Source organism: Protomyctophum parallelum (assembly GCF_964188405.1).
Source record: "Protomyctophum parallelum genome assembly, chromosome: 6".
Lineage (NCBI taxonomy): Eukaryota > Metazoa > Chordata > Actinopteri > Myctophiformes > Myctophidae > Protomyctophum > Protomyctophum parallelum.
The window spans coordinates 30516580-30541447 of record NC_139701.1 but is presented as its reverse complement, the minus strand read 5'-3'; the positions used below and the strand labels follow the sequence as shown (position 1 = coordinate 30541447).

At 41.5% G+C, this 24868-nt stretch overlaps 2 protein-coding genes across 5 annotated transcripts in view; one reads left to right on the top strand and one right to left on the bottom strand.

The window, feature by feature from the left end:
- gtpbp3 (GTP binding protein 3, mitochondrial) overlaps nucleotides 1–1867 on the bottom strand; it is a 35955-nt gene extending 34088 nt beyond the window's left edge. The window contains exons 1-2 of the mRNA XM_083768176.1: nucleotides 1580–1867; nucleotides 980–1248 (exon numbers count right to left, since the gene is read on the bottom strand). Of these exons, the coding sequence (XP_083624302.1) occupies nucleotides 980–1248; nucleotides 1580–1641 (331 nt within the window). The 5' untranslated portion in view covers nucleotides 1642–1867. The remainder of the gene's footprint in view (nucleotides 1–979; nucleotides 1249–1579) is intronic.
- A 2735-nt stretch (nucleotides 1868–4602) lies between these two features.
- ano8b (anoctamin 8b) overlaps nucleotides 4603–24868 on the top strand; it is a 42948-nt gene continuing 22682 nt past the window's right edge. For 3 of the 4 annotated variants that reach the window (XM_083767108.1, XM_083767107.1, XM_083767106.1), the window contains exons 1-3: nucleotides 4603–4926; nucleotides 22762–22872; nucleotides 23500–23632. In XM_083767108.1, the coding sequence (XP_083623234.1) occupies nucleotides 4758–4926; nucleotides 22762–22872; nucleotides 23500–23632 (413 nt within the window). In that variant the 5' untranslated portion in view covers nucleotides 4603–4757. Of the gene's footprint in view, nucleotides 5005–22761; nucleotides 22873–23499; nucleotides 23633–24868 lie in introns of all 4 variants that reach the window. The other variant, XM_083767109.1, reaches the window with a different exon arrangement.

Sequence of the window (24868 nt, the reverse complement as noted above, 5' to 3'; positions counted from 1 at the left end):
AATTCTGACACAAAATCCATCTCTCATGATGGATTTGTGACTCACGTGATATATGATGTCTGACGATAAAGTGTGATTTATAAGGGGCGCTAGCCCCTTCTATAAACAGCTTTTGTCCCCACACGTCTCAAGATTTGCCATTGACAATAAACGGAGAAATTACGTCAGAATTCCGCTAAATAATAATATAATATGAACTTAAAAATATGAGAATTAAATCAAAACATTAAACGCCATTGACATTGAAGGGAAAATTTACATCATGTGTAAACGAGCAAATCAGCTAACTAATCACATGCAACAGGCATTCTGATTGGCCAGTATGAGATGATGATGTATGATAAGAGCTGATAATTCTGCTAAATATGACATAAATTAAAAATCAAAACATTAAACACCATTGACATTGAAGGGAAAACGTACGTCATATGTAAACAAGCAAATCACATGTTGGTGGGAGTGCTTGGCCAATAAGGGACCACCTTATGTACATTATGTAGCAATGTCAAATGTCCTCTAACATAAATTGATGTATGGTAACAAGAGTGCCCCTCATTTCACACGGGTGTGATTTTTACTTGCACAAGCACTAAAGAGCAAGTACTGCGATAGGCTGGGTATGTCGGTGTTGTCCACTGGCCAATAAGGGAACACCATTCTTGATGATGTAACTAATGTAGGTTTAGTGATTGGCTGGGTTTGTATGTACAGTATGTATGTATGTATGGGTAAGAATGGTTGTCCCTTATTGGCTGTCGATAGTGACGTAACTAAGGTACGTTTCAAGGTTGGTATAAGGTCAATAGCGGGTCTGAAGGATTTAGAACAGCAGTTGTAATGGACATTAGTTAGTAGCAGTACTTGCGCGCTCTGCTTGCGCACAAGTAGGCCATACGTATGCACGGCGCGAGTTGGCATCTTGAGAGAGAGAGTGCATTTCTAGTTAGTAAATGTAAACAAATGACAAAGTATATCCCACCTGGGAACCAGAAAATGAGCCCACGGTCTAACACTTCTTTGGTGTAGGGGTGCGTGACGCTTCGCAGGAGGGCGGTGCGGGGAGTGGGCAGGTCTTTTGAGATTCCAGCCATACTCCTCAGGGCCGCAGAAGAGGCAGGGCCGCTGACACGAATTACAGCCACACCACACCTGCCTTGGCCAGACGATAATGCAAAGATGGTCTCAGCGTCACTCATAGCACCCAGGATACCACTGCAGGTGCCTAAGCATCTCCTAACTGGAACTAGTCTGTGGAAATGGGGGAAAAAAAGAGTATTATACTTATGTAGTAAATATATAGCACAATATCTAATCTTGTCAAAATACAAGAACAAATTATAAACACAAAGAATAATAATGTAATGTACATATTACAGTATATTATATATTAAGTGAAGGTAGGCTAATAAGGCTACATAACTATTCCTATCAGAAAACAATAATGGACCTGGTTATCAGTTATCACTCCTAAAAGTGCCTCTTTATGATTCATGTCAACTACATGAGTAGCCTAGTACACAATAAGAACATGGCTACACTAATATATCAATACAGTTCAGTAACAAATGTTGACACAAACCTTGTCTTAGGTGTGTAAATGCCACATCTCCATATTCTAGTGGACATATATAGCAACAGCATAGTTAACGTAAATGTTCACAAAGCTCTAAAGAGATTTAAAAGACTGAACACAGAACGTGCTGTCTTTGACAACGTCATTTTATGGTTATCGCACGAGTTTCACATTTCACGACGGGCAATGACCTTAGAGCGACAGACTAACGTTAAAACAATTAGAATTATTGACAGACTGATACATTCTCAAACGTTATATTCACAACAAACGGGTCATTTGGTAACCGTTCTGTTCCCGACGCCGTATGTTTACAACATGTACAACCTCAAGTTTACAATTCTTCCGCCAGCTGGTTTTCATTGGTCTAGGTTTTACAATGACAATAATGTCTGTGATCTAATTTGTCCAAGGCAAGTCGATCATCATTTTAGGACCCTCCCATTGTGCGCTGGTAAAATTGGTCCGTGTAGCTATTACTTGATGCAAGTTGGTACCGTTTGTTTTGGTGTGTGTGTGTGTGTGTGTGTGTGTGTGTGTGTGTGTGTGTGTGTGTGTGTGTGTGTGTGTGTGTGTGTGTGTGTGTGTGCGTGCGTGTGTGTGCGTGCGTGTGTGTGTGTGTGTGTGTGTGTGTGTGTGTGTGTGTGTGTGTGTGTGTGTGTGTGTGTGTGTGTGTGTGTGTGTGTGCGTGCGTGTGTGTGCGTGCGTGTGTGTGTGTGTGTGTGTGTGTGTGTGTGTGTGTGTGTGTGTGTGTGTGTGTGTGTGTGTGTGTGTGTGTGTGTGTGTGTGCGCGTGTCTGTCTGTCTGTCTGTTACCTTAATTGAAATTGTTACAGGCAAAATGCTTATAACAAAAAATTGTAAATGTTTGTATAGGCCTACACAGATCTTTGATAGTTTTGAATCAAATGAAGCCTGTATACTTTACTTATTTATTATTAATAATTTATGAATATTAAATGTCTATAAAAAAATGTATTAGCCAAATAATAGTCAGTGAAAGTATAAACTGTCTTTTCAATTTAAGGCCATTAGGCTATGTGTTGCTTAAACAGCGAAGCATTCATTTTTAATCAACTCTGGAACCAGTGATGTGGTGTATAGCTGTTCATAGCCAATATACCTTATTTTTGTACCGTGCAAGCACAAGAACTTACATGGTGTAGGCCTGTACGTGTGTGTGCGTGTGTGTGTGTGTGTGCGTGTGTGTGTGCGTGCGTGCGTGCGTGCGTGCGTGCGTGCGTGCGTGCGTGTCAGCTGACAGGGTGGTGAATGGTGAGGTGAGTAAGCAGAATGTATGCTTGTAGACCGACTAGGTACCTTGGTTCTCTGAGCCATACTGAAGGGAGGGCTGTCTTCCTGCCTGCTTTGCTGTATAGAGAACGACGGTATCAGTATAGCTATGCATGGGGTGGCGAAGCTAAATAGATTGTATAGCCAGAGCCAGCACCTGAGGCCAGGGGTAACAAACCTTAACCAGAGATCTTAATAATTTATAGACAACTTACATGTGCGCACCAAGCACGCACGTCATTAGCCGCCATCACCAGTCCCTTCTGACCAAATGGACAGACAATTTTTGGCATCTGCCACTTGAATTAAGGTGACTTGATTGATTGACATCAAAAGGGCCTGCTGTGCACAAATGTTTTTAAGTGGCTCTCAAGTCAAAAAAGTGTGTGCACCCCTGGACTATATTTGTTGTAGCCATGCTAATGGATGAATGGGCCCCCATTGAAATGAGCAAATGTATCCCCCTTTTTTACATATTGTCTTTCTTTTATTTTGCGTGAACGACAAAAAGTGTGACAATTACTAAAATTACAATGAACCTGTTGTAATGTATACCACAGGGCATGGCAGGCCACACCTAACATAACACACTATACCTGACATTAGGGATCATCTGGCAAGCCTTCAGTGTTTACTGTAGAGGATGTGTTTGTTCTTAAAAGTAAGAGCATATGTTGGCTACATCGGTAAAGGTTCAATGTACAAATTGTTTGCCCATTGATTGAACATTGGTCTTTTTACAACATAATAATTTGTTCTCAGTTGAATAAAAGTCAAGACTATTATGCAAAACGGTGGACTTCCCACAAAGTTACTGACAATTCACGATTTAACACAATGTGCAGTGTATGTATCAAAGAATAAGAAACGTGGCTCTTTGAGCATGCATCAACACTTTTTTCAGTAGAAAATGTTATTTTTTGTAGCTGGAATAAATCATAAATCAGGCTTTTTATACTGTAGCGTGTCCAAAGGACAAGAGAGAAGACAGATTAGCCTAATAGACCCCAGACCTCGAGAGACTCACTAAAAGATTAATCTATGAAGATATTTTTGCATTGATAAATAAATCATAATCTATTTAATCTTCCAGGAGAGGACAGTGCATTTTCATTCTCACAGAGTCACTGAGGAGCTATAAGCAACCTACAATACTGCACCTTCCAGACAAGAGTTTTATATTCTGCTGTTGAACATTGAGGTATGTGAATGTTTATTGTAGGCATATGCTATAACATGTATTTATAACTACAATATGCCTAGATGCAACCAGTCTCCTTTTCATCTAGTCAGTGTAGGTGCTACCAGAGCCAATGCTGGGGTTTATGCTGTTGCCTAGAATATTCAAATTATGGTTATGGACTATAATGGCAACCATTGAACTCTGACAGCTGCCAGAGGTCAAGTAGATGACGAGGAAGAGGATGAACGCCTCTCTCCCCTTCACCTCTCCCTTTCTGGTTTTAGCCACATGTGTGGATTAGTGCGCGAAAGTGTGTGCGCGCGCGCACGTGTGTGTGTGTGTGTGTGTGTGTGTGTGTGTGTGTGTGTGTATGTGTGCGCGTGCGTGCGTGCGTGCGTTCGGAGCCTACGTCCGTGTATGTATGCAGTTCGGCCAGTCCCCCCCCCCCCCCCCCCCGTCTTTGTCCCTCCTCTATAGTGAGATCCAACGGGGTGCTATCAATCTGCTCGCGTCGCGCATCCTGCTTCAAACCAGGATGAGAGCCGCCACAACAACCTTCACTTCACTTTCACACTCATTTAACCCTTGAATCAGACCCGCGCCGGACAGTGCTCGATCCAATGCTTTGCCTTCCTGAGATGCGATACCGCTCCAGAATTTACCGGAGAATATCATCCGTCGTCGTCGCTCCCCGCTGAAAGAGAGCAGCATGCCCGACACGGGGGTGGCAGCCGCGGCGGCCAGTGCCGCAAGTATCGCCGACGGCGCCGAGAGCTCCTCTCGGCACAGACACCGTCCGCAGGGCGAGGGAGAAAAGCCCGAGATGGGCGCTGCTGCTCCGGGGCAACAAACGTCGTCCGGCGGCAACGGTGTATTAGGTGAGTCTGCCTTTCCGATGGCCGATATAAACGCCGGAGACTGCTGAGAGCGACTCAGCAACATACACAAGGCTGCAGGTGAATGTGATGCACGCCTCACACCCGCTCCCCGCACCGTCCTTTTGTCTCCCGAACAGCTTTTTTGACACACTAGGCTATATTTAATGATGTCATCCAGGGATTTCATTTACCGTCCGTTGTCTAGCCTAACTGGGTAGCCTTGACTTAAACTAATTGGCAGACCTTGGCCAGGCTACCTCCACTGTTAAAAACATTAAACTCAAATTTGAATAGCCATATGTCACTGGATGGCAGGTGCATGTATTGTCCTTTTCAGTGACGGAGGTTTTAAGGCCATTCAAGCTTTTGATGCGCTCCCCCCTTAAAAGAACGGACACGCTGCTTCATATAGCTGATTTGAATTGGCTCTAGTCTAGCGATATCATAGCGACCTCTTTGTAATTTTAATTGCATGTTATTTTTGGAATATCCCACGTTATAATATTAGTTGAGGGAGTATGTCTGAGCAGCGCCTCATGCAACTGCCTGCCATATAGGATTGTTTTCCCATGTGTGGGGCCGCAAAGCCAGCCTCTGATCCCCACGAGTTGTGCTGCAGAGTGATGCAGTACTACAGTATATGAGGCTGAGCAGTGGGTTGCCGGGGGATGAGGGCTCGATTCCAGAATCCAGAGCAGGTGAAAGTAATCTAAGAATGCTGCTGGAGCAAAGCAAGCATCATATATTGTTAGTCTATATTATGTAATAACAGTTATACCACAATGGGCTTAAGCATGTAGCCAAAGTTTGTTTGATGAAACCCTATATTGCAGAAGTGAGGGAATGAGAAAGCACATGTTTTACAGATCAATAATGAAAAATAAACATAAATCAACTGTGTCCTGCACAGGATCATGCAGTCACTAAGACAAAAGCCTACATTGTCTACACATTGCAAAAACATTAAACTGCACGTTGACAAAAAGTGAATTGTACCATCTGAGCCTGTTCTGCATTTTCTGCATCTTCATCATTCTTAATTTCTTTCCATGGATCAGGATACAGTATGGGTTGGTCATGAGGAATTCACTGGGATTATATCATATAACTGTCCTCACATGTGTTAGTGTCAGTCAGACAGCAAGGCAGGGTGCATTTTCTTGCTGAGATTTTAGTTCCAGTCTGGAAGGATTGGCTTGGATGTTTGATCATCTGCAGGCTCCCACCATATTTTCCTAATCCCTTCACAGTATGACTTTGATCCTCTCAGCCATCTTCGACATTAGTTCTTCTTCATTTCAAAGATTAATTAAGCAGACATAATTGGAACGAGCAATGTAAAGGTCTGCAACTCTCTGAGGTTAGTGCTGATACAATACTGTGTTGTAGTTCTGAACCAGGCCGTGTGTGTGTGTGTGTGTGTGTGTGTGTGTGTGTGTGTGTGTGTGTGTGTGTGTGTGTGTGTGTGTGTGTGTGTGTGTGTGTGTGTGTGTGATTATGCTGTGTTCCACTAACATGAGTTGAGTTGAGCATCAACAACAGCGTCACTGTAGTGTACTGTTAGTAACTTCTTCTTTTAGTCACATGCAGTGATCAATCATGTCAGTGTGTCAGTAAAAGGCTGCTGTGACATAAGCCCTTCAGAAGTCAGTGTCCAGTTACATTCTTGGAGCATGTGGAAGATTGGCACACTAATCTAAAATCCTGAGAATGTACTTGGATCTGTCAGTTAAATGAACTCTGAAGTTTTTGCTATGTAATTACATTGGACCTGCTGCTGCTGATGTAGCCTAGTTGTGCATTGCAAATGCTGTATGTGCTTGTCCATAGAAAATATCTTTCAGTGACAGTGGAGAGAGACAGGAAACACAGGGACAGAGTAGGGGAGTGACATGAAGCAAATTGTATCCGGCCGGCCGGGAGTCGAACCGGTGACTCACTGTCAGGTATTAGAGCCCATGTGGTACTACTTGGCTACCGGGTCACCCAAAATCCTCAGTGTTTAACCCTGAGAGTGTAAAAGTAAGATGGTATCTGGCACAGCCCTGCAGTGTGGTTGGTGTTTTTAAATGATCTGATACATTAGATACTGTAGTTAAACAGAACTCTTTTGAGTTCCACAAGATGGAGCAAATATGAAACTGTCTAAAGCTAGCTCTTTCTTTAGCCACTCTGGACTTATTTTTATTTTTAAACATGTTAGACCAGGTTTCTATGATTCATGGTATTAAAAAAGGCACTTTACATTGTGCAAAATGCATGAGTGAAATGTATTAAGCAGGGACCTGTCAGGACTGAGTGCCCCTCTCTCCTTTCTGAGTGAGTAGAATTCCTCTGTCTGCATTACTTCAGACAGATTTAGTCAGACAGCAGGTTGGTTTAAAATAAATACAGCACAGTGTAAAGCCATGCAGCAAGGTAGGTAAGGTTTGAGTGGTGACTGGCTAAGTTTTCAAACTGAAGGGCCTCTTCTCCCCAGCAGCAGTTGCACACAGAGCCAATGAACTTACCTCATAGATGAAGGGGTGATGAATATGCTGCAGCAATGATATATTGACATAAGTGTGTGTGGTGTCTAATGACTTTGAACCTAATGGCTATCTGTCTGTGCCTCTCGGTGTTGGGTGAAATCACCCCTCAGCTATACATTATTCTCTCTCTCTCTCTCTCTCTCTCTCTCTCTCTCTCTCTTGCATGTTATATATATATTTCCTTTCCTCCCATTCATATCCCATTCCAGACCTGCATTAGCAATACAGGAAAATTGTCTATGCGCAGGGTGACCTTGCTGCCGGTAATAAGATAGTTGTCAGATTGTAACATATTTCCAATACTCTTAATGCCTTCCCCATTGTTGGGCGTTCCCTTTCGTGTTAATGTTACCTGGAAGGGTCAAACACGATACAGTACAGTATGTGAGACAGAATTGTATAAGAGAGATGACAAAAAAATATCAACCCATCAACCTAACAACAAAATGTACATGGCTAGGGCTAGGATATGGGCACACTGCCCATGCCTGAAATGGCATTTTTATAGTTGAACATACATGGTTGGACCTCCCATGTATAATTACCCTAGAGCCATTACAAAGAGATCATTTGCAAATGTCCTTGATGATACAGTTGGGGAATTGAAAGCCATGCATCACTCCCCCGGTCCCGACTTCCAATGTGCTTGTCCCAGATTCCCAAGGGTTTTTCTTTTAGAGACTTTAATCATATTGACCGTCTCTTTTCTAGCCAATGGAATTATGAATCCTCATTCATGCCCTCTGGAATTTAATAGACTTTATAAACCATGAAGATTATCACACATTGTAAGCAGGGAATGGTAATGCCATACCCCAGAGCTTACTGCACCCTGAGCAGAGGGAAACTGCTGCTAGTACTGATACAGGTCTGCTCTGCTGCCTTGTGCTCGATATGGGATGGAAGCAAACTACTGCATGTAGAAGAAACCCTGTCAATGTCTTTAGAATGTCTTTCTCTGTGGTTATAGCTAGGGTCAATACCAAGCCTTTTCCTGCTGGCAACTGATATTGCATTGCTTGGGGAAACGATATGCATTCAGTCACCCTGTCCTTTATCCTCACTAGGTTGGGATTTAATTTTATAGTTGCTAAGCAAAGCTAAGAGAAGTGCAATGACCATGGTGAGGAATGCTTCTCGTCTCAGCCAGTATGTAGTCCATCATCATTCCCTCTTTACTTTCTGGCGAAGAATAACAAGTTCTGAATGTATAGGCTAAAATCAACACGTCAAAACAAACATGTCAGTGTGTTTAAGTACCATTGTTTCACCTGTATATATGCATTTAACAGTGGCAGGGTGTTGCTGTTTTATTACAGACATTTCATATCCAATTCACACACTTGTGAGAAAACAACACAGCTGGGGCTCTGTCTATTTTCCATCTACAGAACATTCAGCACTACGAGTGCTCCATATCTAGGTCAATTCACTTCACACACTGTGGGTAAACCATCTAAACAAGAAACTTAGCCTGTATTATGTCAGCATCACATTATAACAATTTAGCACCAGGTACAATAATGAAGTAAGCAACGCAACTGCAAAGCAAAGCAACTGCGTGTTGATTTATTATTATTAGAAGAGTTCCATAATTTATTTTGACCCCTCCCCCAAAAGTCCCATCTGTCCTGACTCCTGACCCCTTTATCCATAATTATAAATTATGGATAATTATTATGGACTTATGGTTCTTCATTTTGTTTTAGACCATGCACCTTGAACCTTGAGTATTTGTAATTTTTCATTTGTGGTGGTTTTCATTCAATTAATGTCAATTGTTTTAAAGATTATACTTTTATTACTCATATAACTCATATGTAAACCACTAGACAGACATTTCCCCCGCTCATTACTGTGCATAGGTATTGTAATTGTAGTGACTAGTGTACTTAAGCATCAGTAGCCAGCCCAGTATGAGTGAAATATGTGCAAACATTGTCCACCACTGCTGCTACAACTCCATCCATGATGTTTCCCATCAGACTTCTTCACTCTCTTTTGTTTTAACTAATTTCCTCTAGTGCTATCCCATTTAGTATTGGTTTTTTTAATCGTTGTTATGTTTGTCTCGAAGAAGGAGAACAACAACTCTCCATTACCCATATGCAATATCTGGCTGATTACACTGTGTTTACCTCAGTCAAGTCTCATAGGAAGCAGCACATTTTGTTCCAACTAAAAGAGAGACGCACTTGCATTTGGTTGGTTTTCAAAACCAAGTGTCACTGTTGTGCTGTTGTGCAGCCTAACACACACATCCATATTAACTGTATATATGATGATTTCAGGTGTATCAGTACAGTACAGTACAGTACAGTACAGTACAGTACAGTACAGTACAGTACAGTACAGTACAGTACAGTACAGTACAGTACAGTACAGTACAGTACAGTGCTTTAACTTAGCTTCTTCTTACATTCAGTAAGTATATTCCATTTTAGTCAGCAGGAGTTGGACTTGCTTCGAGGATACAGTATGTATATGCATATAGAGTAGGAAACAAAATCTGTCCGCATTAGCCTCACTCTATCCTGAAGGACCATGAGAGTGTAACCTACATCTCTGCATGAAATAATACAGTACTTTCTGTTCCAGCTGATACACATTTACATACTGTTACTGTAGAGCCTGTTGTTACTGATGAATGATGATGAGCTACTATGAGGACCTGTCCTCTCAGACTCTCTCCTTGATTTGGTTCATTCTATCCTCTTTCTTTCAGTCAGTTGTCTTGCTTGTTGTGAAGACAAGGGAAATTCTCATAAGTTTGGTCCCACACTATCACTTTCCCCCTTGAGACATTTTTCCCCTTCTCTTCTGTTCTCAATCAGACTGTTTTTACTTGTTTGTTTAAAGACAGAAACTTGCTGCAGCAGTCTGTTTAAGACACTGAAGGAGACAGAAAGAGTAGGGGTCCTAGGAGAACATTCTGTTCCAGCTACTGCATTTATACATACAGGTATAGTCAATGTTGACAGATGATGAAAGCCCACCACTCTAGCAATTACAGGCAAAGTTTTGTCACTTTCTTTTTCCACATGTTTTATTTTAATGTAGGCCTACTGTACAGTACTGCCTCTGGGCTGGGCGATATGGAAAAATCTAATATCACTATATCCTTGACCAAATACATTGATCGATATTGTGGGGGATGGAGATTAGACACTAGTACACATTAAAAATAAAGTCATGTCCCCAACACTGGTATGGGCAGAAACAACAATATTTCTAAAGTAATAGTGGACAGTGGACATGCTTACATCATTGTCTTTAGTCCTATATAATTTACCATACGACCTAAAATAACAGAGTTTTTTGTATTCACTTGAAAATCTCTTCTTTTCTGTGAACGATACAGGGGTACAGCAAAGTACAAATTAGACAGGCAAACATGAACATTGCACAGTGTTTCTTGTTTCTCTGACATTCTCCGTTCACTCAGAGCTCTGAGAGTCCCAGAGCGTTGCACAGGACGGTTGAACAAATTGGCTGTCAGACACGTCACCTTTGCTCTCGTACAACTATTTACATGTGAACTATTTCCAGTGATTGTCTTTCCAGTGATTGTCTCTCTTCTGATCCTTTTTTTAAAGATATTTTTTGCGGCTTACGCCTTTTATTGATTTTTGAAGGGACAGACAGTAGGCTGACAGGAAACGGGAGAGAGATGGGGGGATGACATGCAGTAAAGGCCGTGTCGGGTCCAGGAGTCGAACCCGCGGCACACTGCGACTGGATTACCAGTCCGGTGCCCAGACCGTTACGCTACGGCCTGGGCCTCTTCTGATCCTTGTTGACTGAGGCAGGAAAGTCAAGGCCTGTTTAGTGTTTACGTTAAGTCAGTGCACATCCCTTTTGAAAAGCAGCCGTAATATGGAGAATTATATATATGCTGATAATTCTCTTGAATAAAATTCAGTTGGTCAGGGTTAGTTAGCTTGGTTAAAATTATGTTATTGTGAAATGAAAACCTTAAAGGGACATTTCACCGCTGGAAGAAACTGCAGTCACTCAATGTTATTAGTATTTGTAGTAGACAGTAACACAAATTGAAATTTGCACCCTAGGGCCAAAAACATAATGAAGTCTGTGTGTTTGACTAGGGTTTGACTGGATTGCTGAATTCCTACAATGCACATAATGCTTTAGTGCACTTCCCCTCCTTGTGGAGAGGGAGGAGGCTGCATGGAGGTGTGCCTTTGTAGTCCAGGAAGGGAGTTAGACCATGTTCATGACCCCATGAACATGGCTTCACAACTAAAATATATATTAAAAAAAACATATTACACACCCCAAGAAAGTGTTCCTTGTGTCCAAAACATCATTAAAATATGCTCTGGTTGCAAAAGGGGTGAAGTGGCCCTTTAAGCTTGGATTAATTCACAATACATTAATTCACATCCATGCAATGCATTTCTTTGTTATAATTAGCATTTTACCATTTATAATATTTGTGTTTGTTGTGTGTTGTGTCCATTGTTTTTAATTTCTCCTCCATTTGTGTACTATATATATCTTCTCTGTTGAAGTCTGTTATTCGATGTTATTGACATGCTGCATTCATGTAAATCCAACATCTCCCGCTCACACAAATTGGAGATTTCCCACTGACCAATGGAGATCAGGTCTACTCTGCTACAGTACACTTACAGTATATGTGCTATTCTTCCATTCTATTCTATTCTATTCTTCCATTTCAAAGACAAGAGAAATCAAAGCCACATGATCACTGATGCTGGATGTCTTCCTCTGCTTGTCATTGAGCAGACAGGAAGTGGATGCCGATGTGTAGTAATATACATCAGAGTGAGCCCCCTGGCTATTGATCTGGCTTAGTGCCTCCTGTGTTTCCTGTCCAGGAATAGCTTAGCGCAGTGGTTCTCAACCTGTGGGCCGCTGCTATTGTGGGCCCCCAAATGATTTAGGAAAAAAAATAAGTTTTCTTAAAAATCTTGAAAAATGAGTGATAAATAGGAACTTTAAGTATACTGATCCAGATCAGAAGTTCAGAACACCATCCTTTCATGAATTATTAAAATAACACGCTCTGAAAATGCACGTGGCCCTCCCATCTGACCACGTCAGAATAAAATATTTTTATTTAATTTGTTTAATATTTTGCAATTTAACTCCAGTTTCTGTATTATTTGTTTTGTACACATGTGTAAATGGTGTCTAACGTCAAAACTTAAATCTCAGTTTTCAACTGCTTAACTCTGACTATACCTCAGTAATCTTGACCCCTTCCTTAAAGCCCCCAGATGACCACGCGTGGTTGTGTTGGCATTGATGATAAGTGTAATCCATGCCTTTGTTCTGTGTGCTCATTAGAAAAACCCTTCGTGCGCCCAGAGATTCAGCAGTTCAGTTTGACGGTGCCTGCTGCCCGACAAGCAGGTCTGTTTGGCACACAAAAGCAGGCATTCATCAGATTGTATTCATGACCGCTCACTTATTCATAATCCCCCTCCCCATAATATCCAATTCAGCCATTTAGTTAACCAGCCTATCTAAACAGGATCAGTGAGATTGAAATGTTTTAATTTAAATACTTAAACCCTCTAGACTTAGTAAACTCTACCTGAGTTGGCTTTCTACTTGGACGGCATTGGCATCTACTCTACACCATCTACTCTACACCAAATCTCTTCACCAAAAATGCTACAATGCTTGTGTTGCGAACTTGTAACACTGTGAGCTTGTGGCTAATGTTCCCCAAAACATGGATGTTGGGGTTCAAGACTTCAAGTGGTCAACTCTCTTTAATTTAACTCTCAGATTTTGCTGCTTGAAGGTTGTCATGTAAGCAGTTCAACACTGCAGTTCTTTCATCTTTGTAACCTGGCCGAATAATAGACTGCATTGTCTGTCTTTTCACTGTAGCTGGCATCTTATCCACAGCTCTGAAAGGCAGTGACACACACACACACTCACACACACACACACACACACACACACACACACACACACACACACACACACACACACACACACACACACACACACACACACACACACACACACACACACACACACACACACACACACACACACACACACACCACTGAGATAGGTCAACCCAGTTAACACAGCTAGCCTTGAATGAACCTCAAACTTTACCTATTTGCAGAGAGAAGGAAAGACAGGGATTACATTAAGTGAGGAAGTGAGAACACAAGAACAAAGTCATGTAAGGAAGAAGTTGAATAAACTTGTCGTCACCAAAATATTCCAAATGCAAGTATTTGTGTCTCTCCCTTCCTGCACTGTCTCACATGGTCCTTCCCTTGGCTCTCAGCACTGGTGTCACGTGTGATCATTGTTAAGTCGTAGCAAAGGACGTGTCCCCATTATCCTCTCTGTGTGCGTTAATGAGGGAAATGGACTTGAGATATCCACCAGCACTGACATCTTCATCCCATTCATCAGAGTGGGAGAGCTTGTGCGTCAAACCACCCTGACGCAGATAGACAATCTAGTCTCAATCTGCATTACGTCACTTAGGACAGCCTCTCATCTCAGCAGCTATTAATGTCAGAATGAGCTCCCTGCTGTACCAAAAGGAAAAACTCATTTAGGTTCTTTTGAAGGGTTCCATTGCCTCTGTATTGGAAGTTATATGCATAGATCATATCTGCATGTAATAATGGTTGAGGGAAAAAAGAAAGGCAGTTTGATTAGCCACTTAAACCCCAGTCGTTGCTGAGCGAAATCCGCCAGGGCTCTATGCTAGTGTTTTTCTGTTTTCGCTTACATTAAATATCCATTGAAATAGCCAGTCGACAAGCTTACAACACGTCACATAGCGATGCATTGTGAGCTTGTCGATCTGCTACTAATTTAGACAACTAGTCCTTACCTGTTTGAATATATGAACACCAAAGTATGTACAGTGAGTGTAATGCGATTTAATAGATCATATTATTGATTGTATATTATTGTATGTATTTTGAGGTGTAATCAGTCTGGTGTCAGAGGCACTTGCCTATCAGGCAAGTAGTAGGCCTACAGGAAAGGTGCAATTCTAGAGAAATTGCAAAGTGTGGTTGGGTCGAAGGCATAGATGCCTTCGGAAATATAGGACCTCCCACTGATTTAGCTAGCCAATTTCAATGTCAAGTCACCCCTGTGATCATGTGTAAGAAATTAGGAGGGGATTTATACCTCAAAAATCATGTTTTGATTCTGTTGATTCAACCACCCTCAACATGTGATTAAAAGTCGGGGCGGATTGGACATTCCGTTCGTGATCTGTGGCATTTTTTTAGTGTGTGGCCACTAACTTTGTGGCCACTAACTTTGGAAGCCGATTACGGCCGAACGATACGGACTATCAAAATTCTGCCTGTGGTGTTTTCATCGGATAGGTCCAGAGATAATGTGTATACAGATTTTTGTGAGGACAAAATCTGTAGGTGGAAGAGCGAAAATCTATCCTGATGCAAATGGGTGCCTATATGGGGAGATGCGTCATGGCCCAAGGAATCCAGGGAAAGAGAAATGTTGATTTTATGAGCTACGGTTGAAGAGTTATAAGGCAAAATGTAAAGTGGGCTGTTATAGTGCCACCATGAGGCAGACTGATTATTTATTACATTCATTTTAAGAATTATTATGAACCTACGGTTTCTAAGAGAAAAGTACTTGAATGTGAGTTTTCGCATGTTCCCATATAAGTCGATGGCAAATTTAAATTGACTAATAAATCTAATTAACAGAGTTACATTTGTTAAATTGAAAAAAGGGCCTCGTTAAGACCTCCATAATATAATGATCAATGCCTGTGTGAAAATCCAGAGCTATTGGTGCAGCCAGTGAGAAACAGCCACAGTGTTTCTATCTATCTATCCATCTATCCATCTATCCATCCATCCATCCATCCATCCATTTAGGCCTCCGTACACTTTTGCGTTGCGAACTATAAGCAAGCCCCACATACTAGTGTCATGTCCAAGCGGTTTACTTACTTGTAAATCAAGCTGCCTTACGTTAAGAAATGACCTATTTAACCTATCGGTTTAGAATGACATGCGTGCATTTGTCGGTCTGTTCAGCTGTCTATCGTTCTGTCTGTCAGTGATCTTATACTGTCAGTGTCTAGCAAATATTTGTGTCCAGGCAGTGGCTCATTGAGTGTGTTTACATTAAAACCTAATATTGCAACACTCAAGTGTCATTGATATTTTCTTAACACCCCAACTTTAAATGTCAATTCTTCTTGAAATGCTTGGCAGTTGGCACTGCTTGTACTGTTACTCAGAAACACTAGGCATGAATGCCCCCTCTAAAAGCCCCTTAAAATATACAGGTATGAGTCTGTTTTCAGTGATCTTTCAGTTATCTTTCTTTGAATAGAAGAATAGACTTTATTTGCCTTTAATATTTGACTTTATTTTAGTGTATAGGACATTTTGGAGCTCAGCTCCAGGGTCAGCATTAAAAGATTCAGAAAATACAGACCCTACCCTATACGTAAAATCGTATATCCTGCTATACTCTGGCAGGAAAATTTGAATAAATAAGTACTTCATAAGTTCATAGTCTATAGTTTGAGTACCAAATCAAGACTTTATTATAAAATAATAACCTAATGTCTCAATACTTTCTTCTTTTGTTTAATATTTTGCACTTTAACTCTGACGTTCTTTATTGTTTTGCAGTTCACATTTGTAAATAGTGTCTAATGTCAGAACTTAAATCTCATGTGACAGTAGCAGTCCCAGTGTGCGTGCGTGTCTGTTCAACTGTCTATCATTCTGTCTGTCAGTGATCTTATATTGTCAGCAAATATTTGTGTCCAAGCTCATTCAGTGTGTTTATTTGGCTCTTGGCACTTTATTACTTAGTTAATGATGCTAAGTCTTTAATAATAATAATAATAATAATAATAATAATAGCCTACACCTTATTTTTTTATTAGCCTACATATTGTTATTTCTGTCGGTCAGTGGTGGATCATACTACTTGCTACACCAACATTTCACAGACGTATGAACGTGATCTATTTGGGACAGAGCAAGCACATTTTGGCCGTTTCCGAGCGCACGCTACGATTCAAGAATGCATGACCTTTTACAACCCGCCCTCCCTCGCCTTGGTCAGTTTGAGGGCTGTCATAGGCCATGCCCACATGAACACCACAGTGACACAATGACGTGTGTGTGTGTGCGTGTGTGTGCATGTGTGCATTAGGGCTGGGTGCAATAACCGCAATACCGCCATACCGCCGGTATGTAACGCATACCAGATTCGGCTTTCGGCAGGATTGATTGATTGATTGATTGATTGATTGATTAAAATATTTATTAACAGTTTGCAGAATTACACTACATTTCAAGCACAACTCAATACAAAGACTGTTAACTGTGAGTGGACACTTGTTTACAAGAGGGTCCACCTAAATTCATTTCACTCCTATGCCACAAAAATGTGGAACGCCCTACCAACTGTCATTAAGATGTAAATCCCTTGACTCCACCCACCCCTTTCCCCCCTCACTGTATACGTTTTCCCCCTTTTTACCTCCTTTATGATGATTTCCTGTTTTTGGCTTTATAGAAGTGCATAGTGTACAAAATGATATGATGAATTGAAAATGGTGGACCCTCTTGTAAACAAGTGTAATGCTTTATGGCAGGGGTATTCAATTAGATTAGGCCTCCTATGTGACACAGACCGAGTAGAAAGAAACGTGCCATTTTATCATGACTATTAGTGAGGACCTATTATATGAAGATAGGTTCAATAACCGCCATACCGGCGGTATGGGGGCCGGCAATAACCGCGGTAATAAAAATCCCATACCGCCCCAGCCCTAGTGTGCATGTGTGCGTGCATGTGCAGTAATAAAACAGAGTGCAACAAGGGGAGAGCGAGATTGAAATGGGGGGTAACTGCTGGGACTTTTCATATCAGCTAAAACAGATCTGTGTGCACAGCTGCCTGAGGAAAAGAAAGAGACAATAAAGTGTGTGTGTGTGTGTGTGTGTGTGTGTGTGTGTGTGTGTGTGTGTGTGTGTGTGTGTGTGTGTGTGTGTGTGTGTGTGTGTGTGTGTGTGTGTGTGTGTGTGTGCATCTCTACAAAAATGCATAATGCTTACACACGTACAGTATAGTACAGTATGTGTGATTCTTATAGTGTGATTTGGGACTAGGGGATGGCCATTGCAATAAAACACATCAGACAGTGTTTGGGAGAGAGTGGGGAGGAGGTGGAGACAGAGAACGAGAAGGAAAACGAGGAACTGACTGGAAATGTTTGTGTCAAGGCACATGCAGGGAAGGCCGTGCATCCTGCAGATTTTACTCGTATCCACAGTAGTTTCACTTAGTATGCATCACACAAGCACACGTCCTTCCTGCATGGCGTCATAGTTTAGGGTGCACATTTCACCTCCATCATACAGTTGTAGTGCATATTATTAATAGTAACTATGCACATTGTTTGTATAATTACAAATAAATATGATATAGACTAAATGATAGGATTAAAATGGAAAAAATAACACGATGGGAACTATGCACAAAAACGAATTTCACCCATCTTTTTACTTGTAAAACTGTGATGTGACAATAAAGATGATTGATGATTGATTCTGATTCTGAATGTGTGTGTTTGTGTTTGCTTGTTTGTGCCTGTTTGTGCCTGTGTTTGATTGTGTCCCTCCCCGCTTGTCTCTGTTATGTACCATATGTGTGCACCTAAAAGATGGGAACAACAGGGTGTCATGGGGTCATCTTTCCAGGAAGGCGACAAACATTACAGTACAGACAGAGAGATGCTCTAATTGAGGAAATCATGTTTGAACCTGATTAGATCCTCTAGTCTATACTATCCCACTTAAAGATGTTAGTTACACCCTAGTCTGCCAGGTAAACTATCATTTCCTGGCAGAAACAGAGGACAAATACATCTAGGGTAACTGCAAAATATGATTATTTGTGATTTGTTATGTTATGTAAAAATGATAAATGAGTCGGGTCCTAAAATGGCACATTATAGTTAATTAGTTAGGCTATATATAGCTTTTTGTTTGTTTGTTTATTTGCTAGGTATACAGTATATGACTTGTCCTCTGAAAATGCCCGCTGTTTCAGCACATTGTTCAGTTTCTTCACATGACATGATTTACAGTGACATGTAATGTAAAGCTTTTACAACTCACGCTCTGAATATAGATAGATTGACGGGAAGCTCTGATGTTATGGAATTACAAACTAGTACAGTTTACAGTGTTTTACCAGTCGCTGGTCTACAGTACATTACAGCATGTGGCTGTTCCCTACAGTATAACTATATGTCATGGGACTGGGTTAGCCTATAATATATGGTAGGGCTCAGCAATTAACAAAAAGATATATCAAAACCCAATGAAAAAGTGGTTGTTTGTGGATATGACAAACAGCGAGAATGGCAGCACGAAAGAAAGACTGATGAACAGCTGGGGCCTGATGGTCAACAAAATATATACAGTAAAGGTTTTCCAAGAATGTGTTCACTGTAATTGTCGATAATCAGCTTACAAATTAACTAGTCCTACTCAAAAGACTTTCAAGATGACATGAAATAGTCCATTTCAAATAATGCATAAACATTCAGTGAAAACATTCTGCAAGGGAACATTTACAGCACACCCTTTTAATTAGGGTGGCAGGATGTCAAATATCTCAATATTGAATCAAGCAACTTTATAACTGTCTGGTCTGGGTTACATACAAAAATGTGAAATATGTGTTTTAAAGCTAAATTAACCTTTAAATATCCATCTTCTAAATACTGCTCTACATACAATGGGAAAACCCTGAAAACCCTATCAGTAATCCTCATTCTGTATAGCTTAGTCCTGACCTGTATATCAATGGTTCTCAAACATTTTCTTGTCAAGGACTCTCAAATTAATATGTATTTGATTTTGAACCCCATACACCCGCCCCCCTGCCTTCCCACACACTCGTTACACACACTCTAGTATCATTGGAATAAGCACACCTTCAGTCAGAAGCTTTTACATGGCGGCAGTACAAAGGCACATAGACTTATAGAAAAAAGAGTTAAAGCATGATGTTAATTTGGAAATTTTGGTTGTGTATGGTGTGGTATACAAAAATGGCCATAACCTAATAGAAAAAACACAAATAAAAAGTATGTCATGACATCATAGGTCCTCTGAAAATTTGGGTGAGTGGCTCCCCGGCTAATTGTTTCAGAGAACATACTGTATGGACACTGGACAGTAGGCTACACTAATAAGAAATTTAATATAAATACTGCAAAATATAAATTCCAAAATCATTGTCATATTATCTGGACTTTACCAACCAAGTGTAGCCTAATTATTAACAGCTTGAACAAAATATCTATAAGCCACTAAGCCAGAGAGAGTCGCTTGAAAGAAATATATGGCTTTGATGCTATGTAGGCCTATTATGAGGAAACATAATTGCTTTAATGCATGTAATTGTAACATCCTGTTACTGATAGTTGTTGTCTGTTGCTGAAGCTGTATAAAAATTACTTTAATACAAATTGTGTCTTTATTGTTGAAGCAAATTATAATTGTGGCAGTCTCAGGATTCTCTGCTCGGGAGCCTATGTAAGTGAGAGATACAGTCAGACAGACAGTGTTTGTATGTTGTTCATGTCCTTAGCAATGAATACACGACTCATTAGAATGCCTGTCATGATCATGCTAAGAGACCTTGCCACTGCCTGCTGTTTCTCATCCCAGACGCAGCGAGGCAACTGGACACACTTGAGCATTTGGGAGTACATGTCAAGATTAAAGAGTCAAACATCCTTATTTCCTTTTACTATTCGGTCTGTTGTGATGTTTGAAAACGTCCTTCAGAAAGGGCGAGCGGCATGGAACCAGACAGGGTTGGCGCAAGCTCTTTGTAAGTACTGCACAGAGGATACGTGATGGATCATCTAAAAAAGAAGTGCTTGCTCCTAGTCAAACCAGTTTAAGGGGAATAGTTGTAGCACCTACAGTACATGAGTTGTTTTGTCATGACAGACAATCTCTAATCTCATACAAAGAAAAGTCAAGTGAATTTCCTGAAAAGGTCAATGTCAGCATTGATTTTAAAAGGAGGGGAAGTCTATTGGCAGTGTTCAAGCCAAATATTTGTAACGTCTGTTATGTACCGTTAAGACTGTTCTCTGTAAAAGACCCACTGTGCTGTTAGTGTGAATCTCTATCCTCTGGGGACATGTTATGGGACATTGTATTTGTACTAGAATCTTGTGCGTCTGTGGCGTGCTCGCGGCTAACGCCATGTTGTTGTTGTTGTTGTTTCTCTGTGAATATAGTGTTACTGACCGTGTTGTTTCCGTGTTGTTCCAACTTCCATGTTGTTGTTTTTTTCCTCCGTGAATAAGAGAGTAAGATAATAATAAGTGTGTCCGTGGTAGTATTGTTGTTTCAGTTTAGTTGTATGAAATGCCAATGACCGTCTTTTGGCCGTGTTGGGTACCTTTCCCTTGTTCGATGCGATAAAACAAAATCACACCTGTGTGAACTAAGTGGTGCAACTCCGTGTGGGGGTCACCGGGGGGTCCCTGGAACTTCCAGACCCACAGGATGCCGGACCCGTTCTGGCGAGCCGCCCCGCGTCCAAAACGGTCGAGAAATGACAGAGTTACCGTGTGGGGGAATTATCAGACAACACTCTCTCTCTCACAACAAAAGTGTGGTATTCTCTCTCCCCCTGCCTCACTCCTTCCCTCTCTACACTCTCTCTCTCTCTCTCTGTTTCTAGTTCAACAGCGCCACTTTTGCACCTGTTGGTACCCTAAACAGACATACATACATAGGGATGTACATTGCTGTTTCTTGAAGTGGTTGCACCGCTTAAAAAAAGAAAAGGGCTCACTTTCACTTTCAACACCGAGCTAGAGAACTGCAAAAGCTGCTTGTAGGAAAGCCAGTGATTGTGATTGGCCAGTAGTCCTACTCCCACCCAGCTGGGTTGAAGACCCAGAGGTAACGTCAGTGACGTATGACGGCCAGAAAGCACAGGCGTGAACGGCACTTCCACATACGCAGTGTGCGGAGGAATTCTCACAGTCTATGACTTGGCCACCTGAACTGGTGCACAAAATTGTGCACTTTGTGGGCATGGAATTATCTCAATTGTAAAATAGATTTGAAAGGTATGTAAAGCTTGTCTGTCCTGATGAAGGTCTAGTGACAGAAACGTCGACTTAATAAAAGAGCAACATTTTTGGCTCCGACAGTGTGCGGGTCCTCTTCTTTGTTCTACAAAGATATCCTTTTTTTCAGAATCAAACCATGGAGGAGATATGAGTTCCTAAAGGGACCGAGTGTGTGATGCACACACGGCTAACCACCGATGCTCTCTCTCTCTCTCTCTCTCTCTCTATATATATATATATATATATATATATATATATATATATATATATATATATATATATATATATATATATATACACACAGTATATATATATATATTCCTTTTCCATTATGATGGCTGTGATACTGAACGTGCATGTGTGCGTGTTCTCTGGAACGTGGTCCATTTTTTTTTTTTGTCTCTGAAGACCATGGGTTTGTTCTGGGACAGTGTTCTGTCCTTCCAGTACTACAGTATTCAGGACCCGTTTAACCACTTTAACCCTGGTGTCCCAATTTTGGGCAAATATATTTTTATAACTTGTAATTCGGTGTGTGTGTGTGTGTGTGTGTGTCTGTGTGTGTGTGTGTGTGGGGGGGGGGGGGGGGGGGAATTATGAAGTTGTTAATCACACTGTTCTCTCACACTGAAGGAAACTTTCACTTTTTAAACTATTGACCCCTTATTCAGGATGACCAGGTTGTAACCGAAGGCGTATACCCGGGAGGCTATTTCTGGCTTGCGTTTGATGTGGCATTAGGAATAGGACGTCATGGGTATTTCATTACATTATTTCAGTTCATGACCAGGCAGGTATATTGGCCATTATGTGTGCCAGCGTCACCACGATTAAGCTCACAGCGCATCACCAACATAAAAGTGTGGTGTTCCATGCGTACATGTGCGTGCCGTGCATGTGGTCTTGCACACAATGTTGACAGTATGTCACCACTGCCAGGACAGAGTTAAGTCCAGTTTTGGACTCTCATGTTGCACGGTGGGGGTGTGTGACATTTAAATCTGTCTAGTCTGTGTGGGTGTGAGTGCCAATGTCTGTGTGTGTTTATGTGTTATAAGTATTCTACTTCACTGGATAGTGATCGACTGTTTTCTCTTTCTGTCTGTCTGTCTGTCTGTCTGTCTGTCTGTCTCGGTGTCTCAGATAAATTGTTTGGGAAGCGGCTGCTACAGGCTGGAAGACACATCATGTCCCATAAGTCTTGGATGAAATCGGTGCCCACAGAAAACTGTGATATCCTCATGACCTTTGCAGGTAACACACACACACACACACACACACACACACACACACACACACACACACACACACACACACACACACACACACACACACACACACACACACACACGAAAGAATTTGATCAACTGCATCAACCAGAAGAAGAAAGTACTAGTCCTACAGTACATAGTTACATACCACAGCAGTAGCAGTCGGTGGTGCTGGATGGGACCTCTGATTATGATGATGGAGTCATGCCACATTATTAACAATAACCTATGAACCCTAGCTTCCCTATTCTGGGCATGTCATAATAAGTGAGGCGAACGTCTGTTTCTATTTGTTTGCTATTTTGTATTTAGTGCAGAGGGATAACATATAGGGGATCGTATGGCTGCCTGGGGGACTCCTGGTATGAACACACTGCAGGTTACTGCAGTAAATGCCAGCACAAGTTGGGGAAAATCTAAGTGGAGAAAATAAATGACAAACTCTATTCCCTATCCTCAACCATTACATAATAAAAGTAGGTTTTATTGCAGCACTTAACCTCCAGTTCCTGTGGAACTGCCCTGTAGTATCTATGGTAGTAAAATACTGGCAGCTCCAACGCATGATCAGTGTAAATATATATATTTTTTTGTTTGTTTCCTGTTTCAGAAACCATAGACGACCACACGTTGCTATGGCTACTGAACCACATACGGCTGGGCATCCCAGAGCTCATCATCCAAATCCGACATCACAAGCACACGCGTGTCTACGCATTCTTCGTCACGGCGACATATGAGAAGTAAGGAATCCGCCCAGAGATGGACGGGTTGGGGCCTGGGGGGGTGTAATGCATCATACACAGGCTGGCTATTGTTAGCAACTCTCAACTCTGGAGCATGTTAGCGGATCAGGAGCACGATACAAGGTTCATACAAGGACTTTGCTTTGTATTGTCGTGACTGACAACCCAGTATTAAACAATGAACGCAGGACTACCAACATAGCACATGAAGCCAGAAGCTCCATCCTACTGCTCTATTACTCTTGTGAAGGAGACTAACCTTGTAGAGTAGTATTGTAGCAATTCCGACAGTATGGCTAGCTAATCAATTAACAGTCTTATTTGGAACGTAATATTTGCTTATCCAAAACTGTAAACGATCCTGCAGTTTTATGCTCTCTTTTAGTATAGCATAGTACAGGCAAGTTATGGTATCTTCTGCTTTACCGGCATTGAGACCGCCATTGTAAAGATCGGATAATATTAGCATTATTAGCATGGGGCGGCGGTGGCTCAGGGGTAGAGTGCCTGGATGGTAACCGCAAGGTTGCCAGTTCGAACCCGGGCTCCCCCAGAGTTACTGTCGAAGTGTCCTTGAGCAAGACACTGAACCCCTAATTGCTCCCGATGTGCTAGCTGGTGCCTTGCATGGTTTCCGCTGCCATCGGTGTATGAATGTGTGTGTGAAAGGGTGAATGTAATGCACAATCTCTGTAAAGCGCCTTGGATAAAGGCGCTATATAAATGCACCATTTACCATTTACCATTAGCTCACACTGTTTACCTTTCGCCAGAATTAAGTGCTAACATGTCGGGAGCAATGCGACAAATCACATCCGAACCTCGGATGGATGATGATTACCAAGCACAGCGCATTTCAGAGATATGAGGCATAGAAGATCCTACTTTGAACAATTGAACGGAGGTCTATGGGGGCCGTGTGCAATAATCCTGGTGTTGGTCTTGTTTTGGTGAATGTTCCGGTCATTTTTTGGGGGTCTGGGGGTCTCAATAAAAATAAATGAATCAACAAAATTATTGTAATTTGTATCATTTTTGTATCCAGTATCACTATGCCAGCATGTGATACTGGCATGTGAAAATTGTGCTATATGGTACAAATAGATCAACAATACAAATTAGGCCTAAGCTAGTTTTGTGGAGCAATGTATTTTAAAGGAGTGGACCCCAGTGCGCCCCACCAAATGACCGGAATTTTAACCCTTGGACTGCCACCCCAATAGCAGCTTTTCA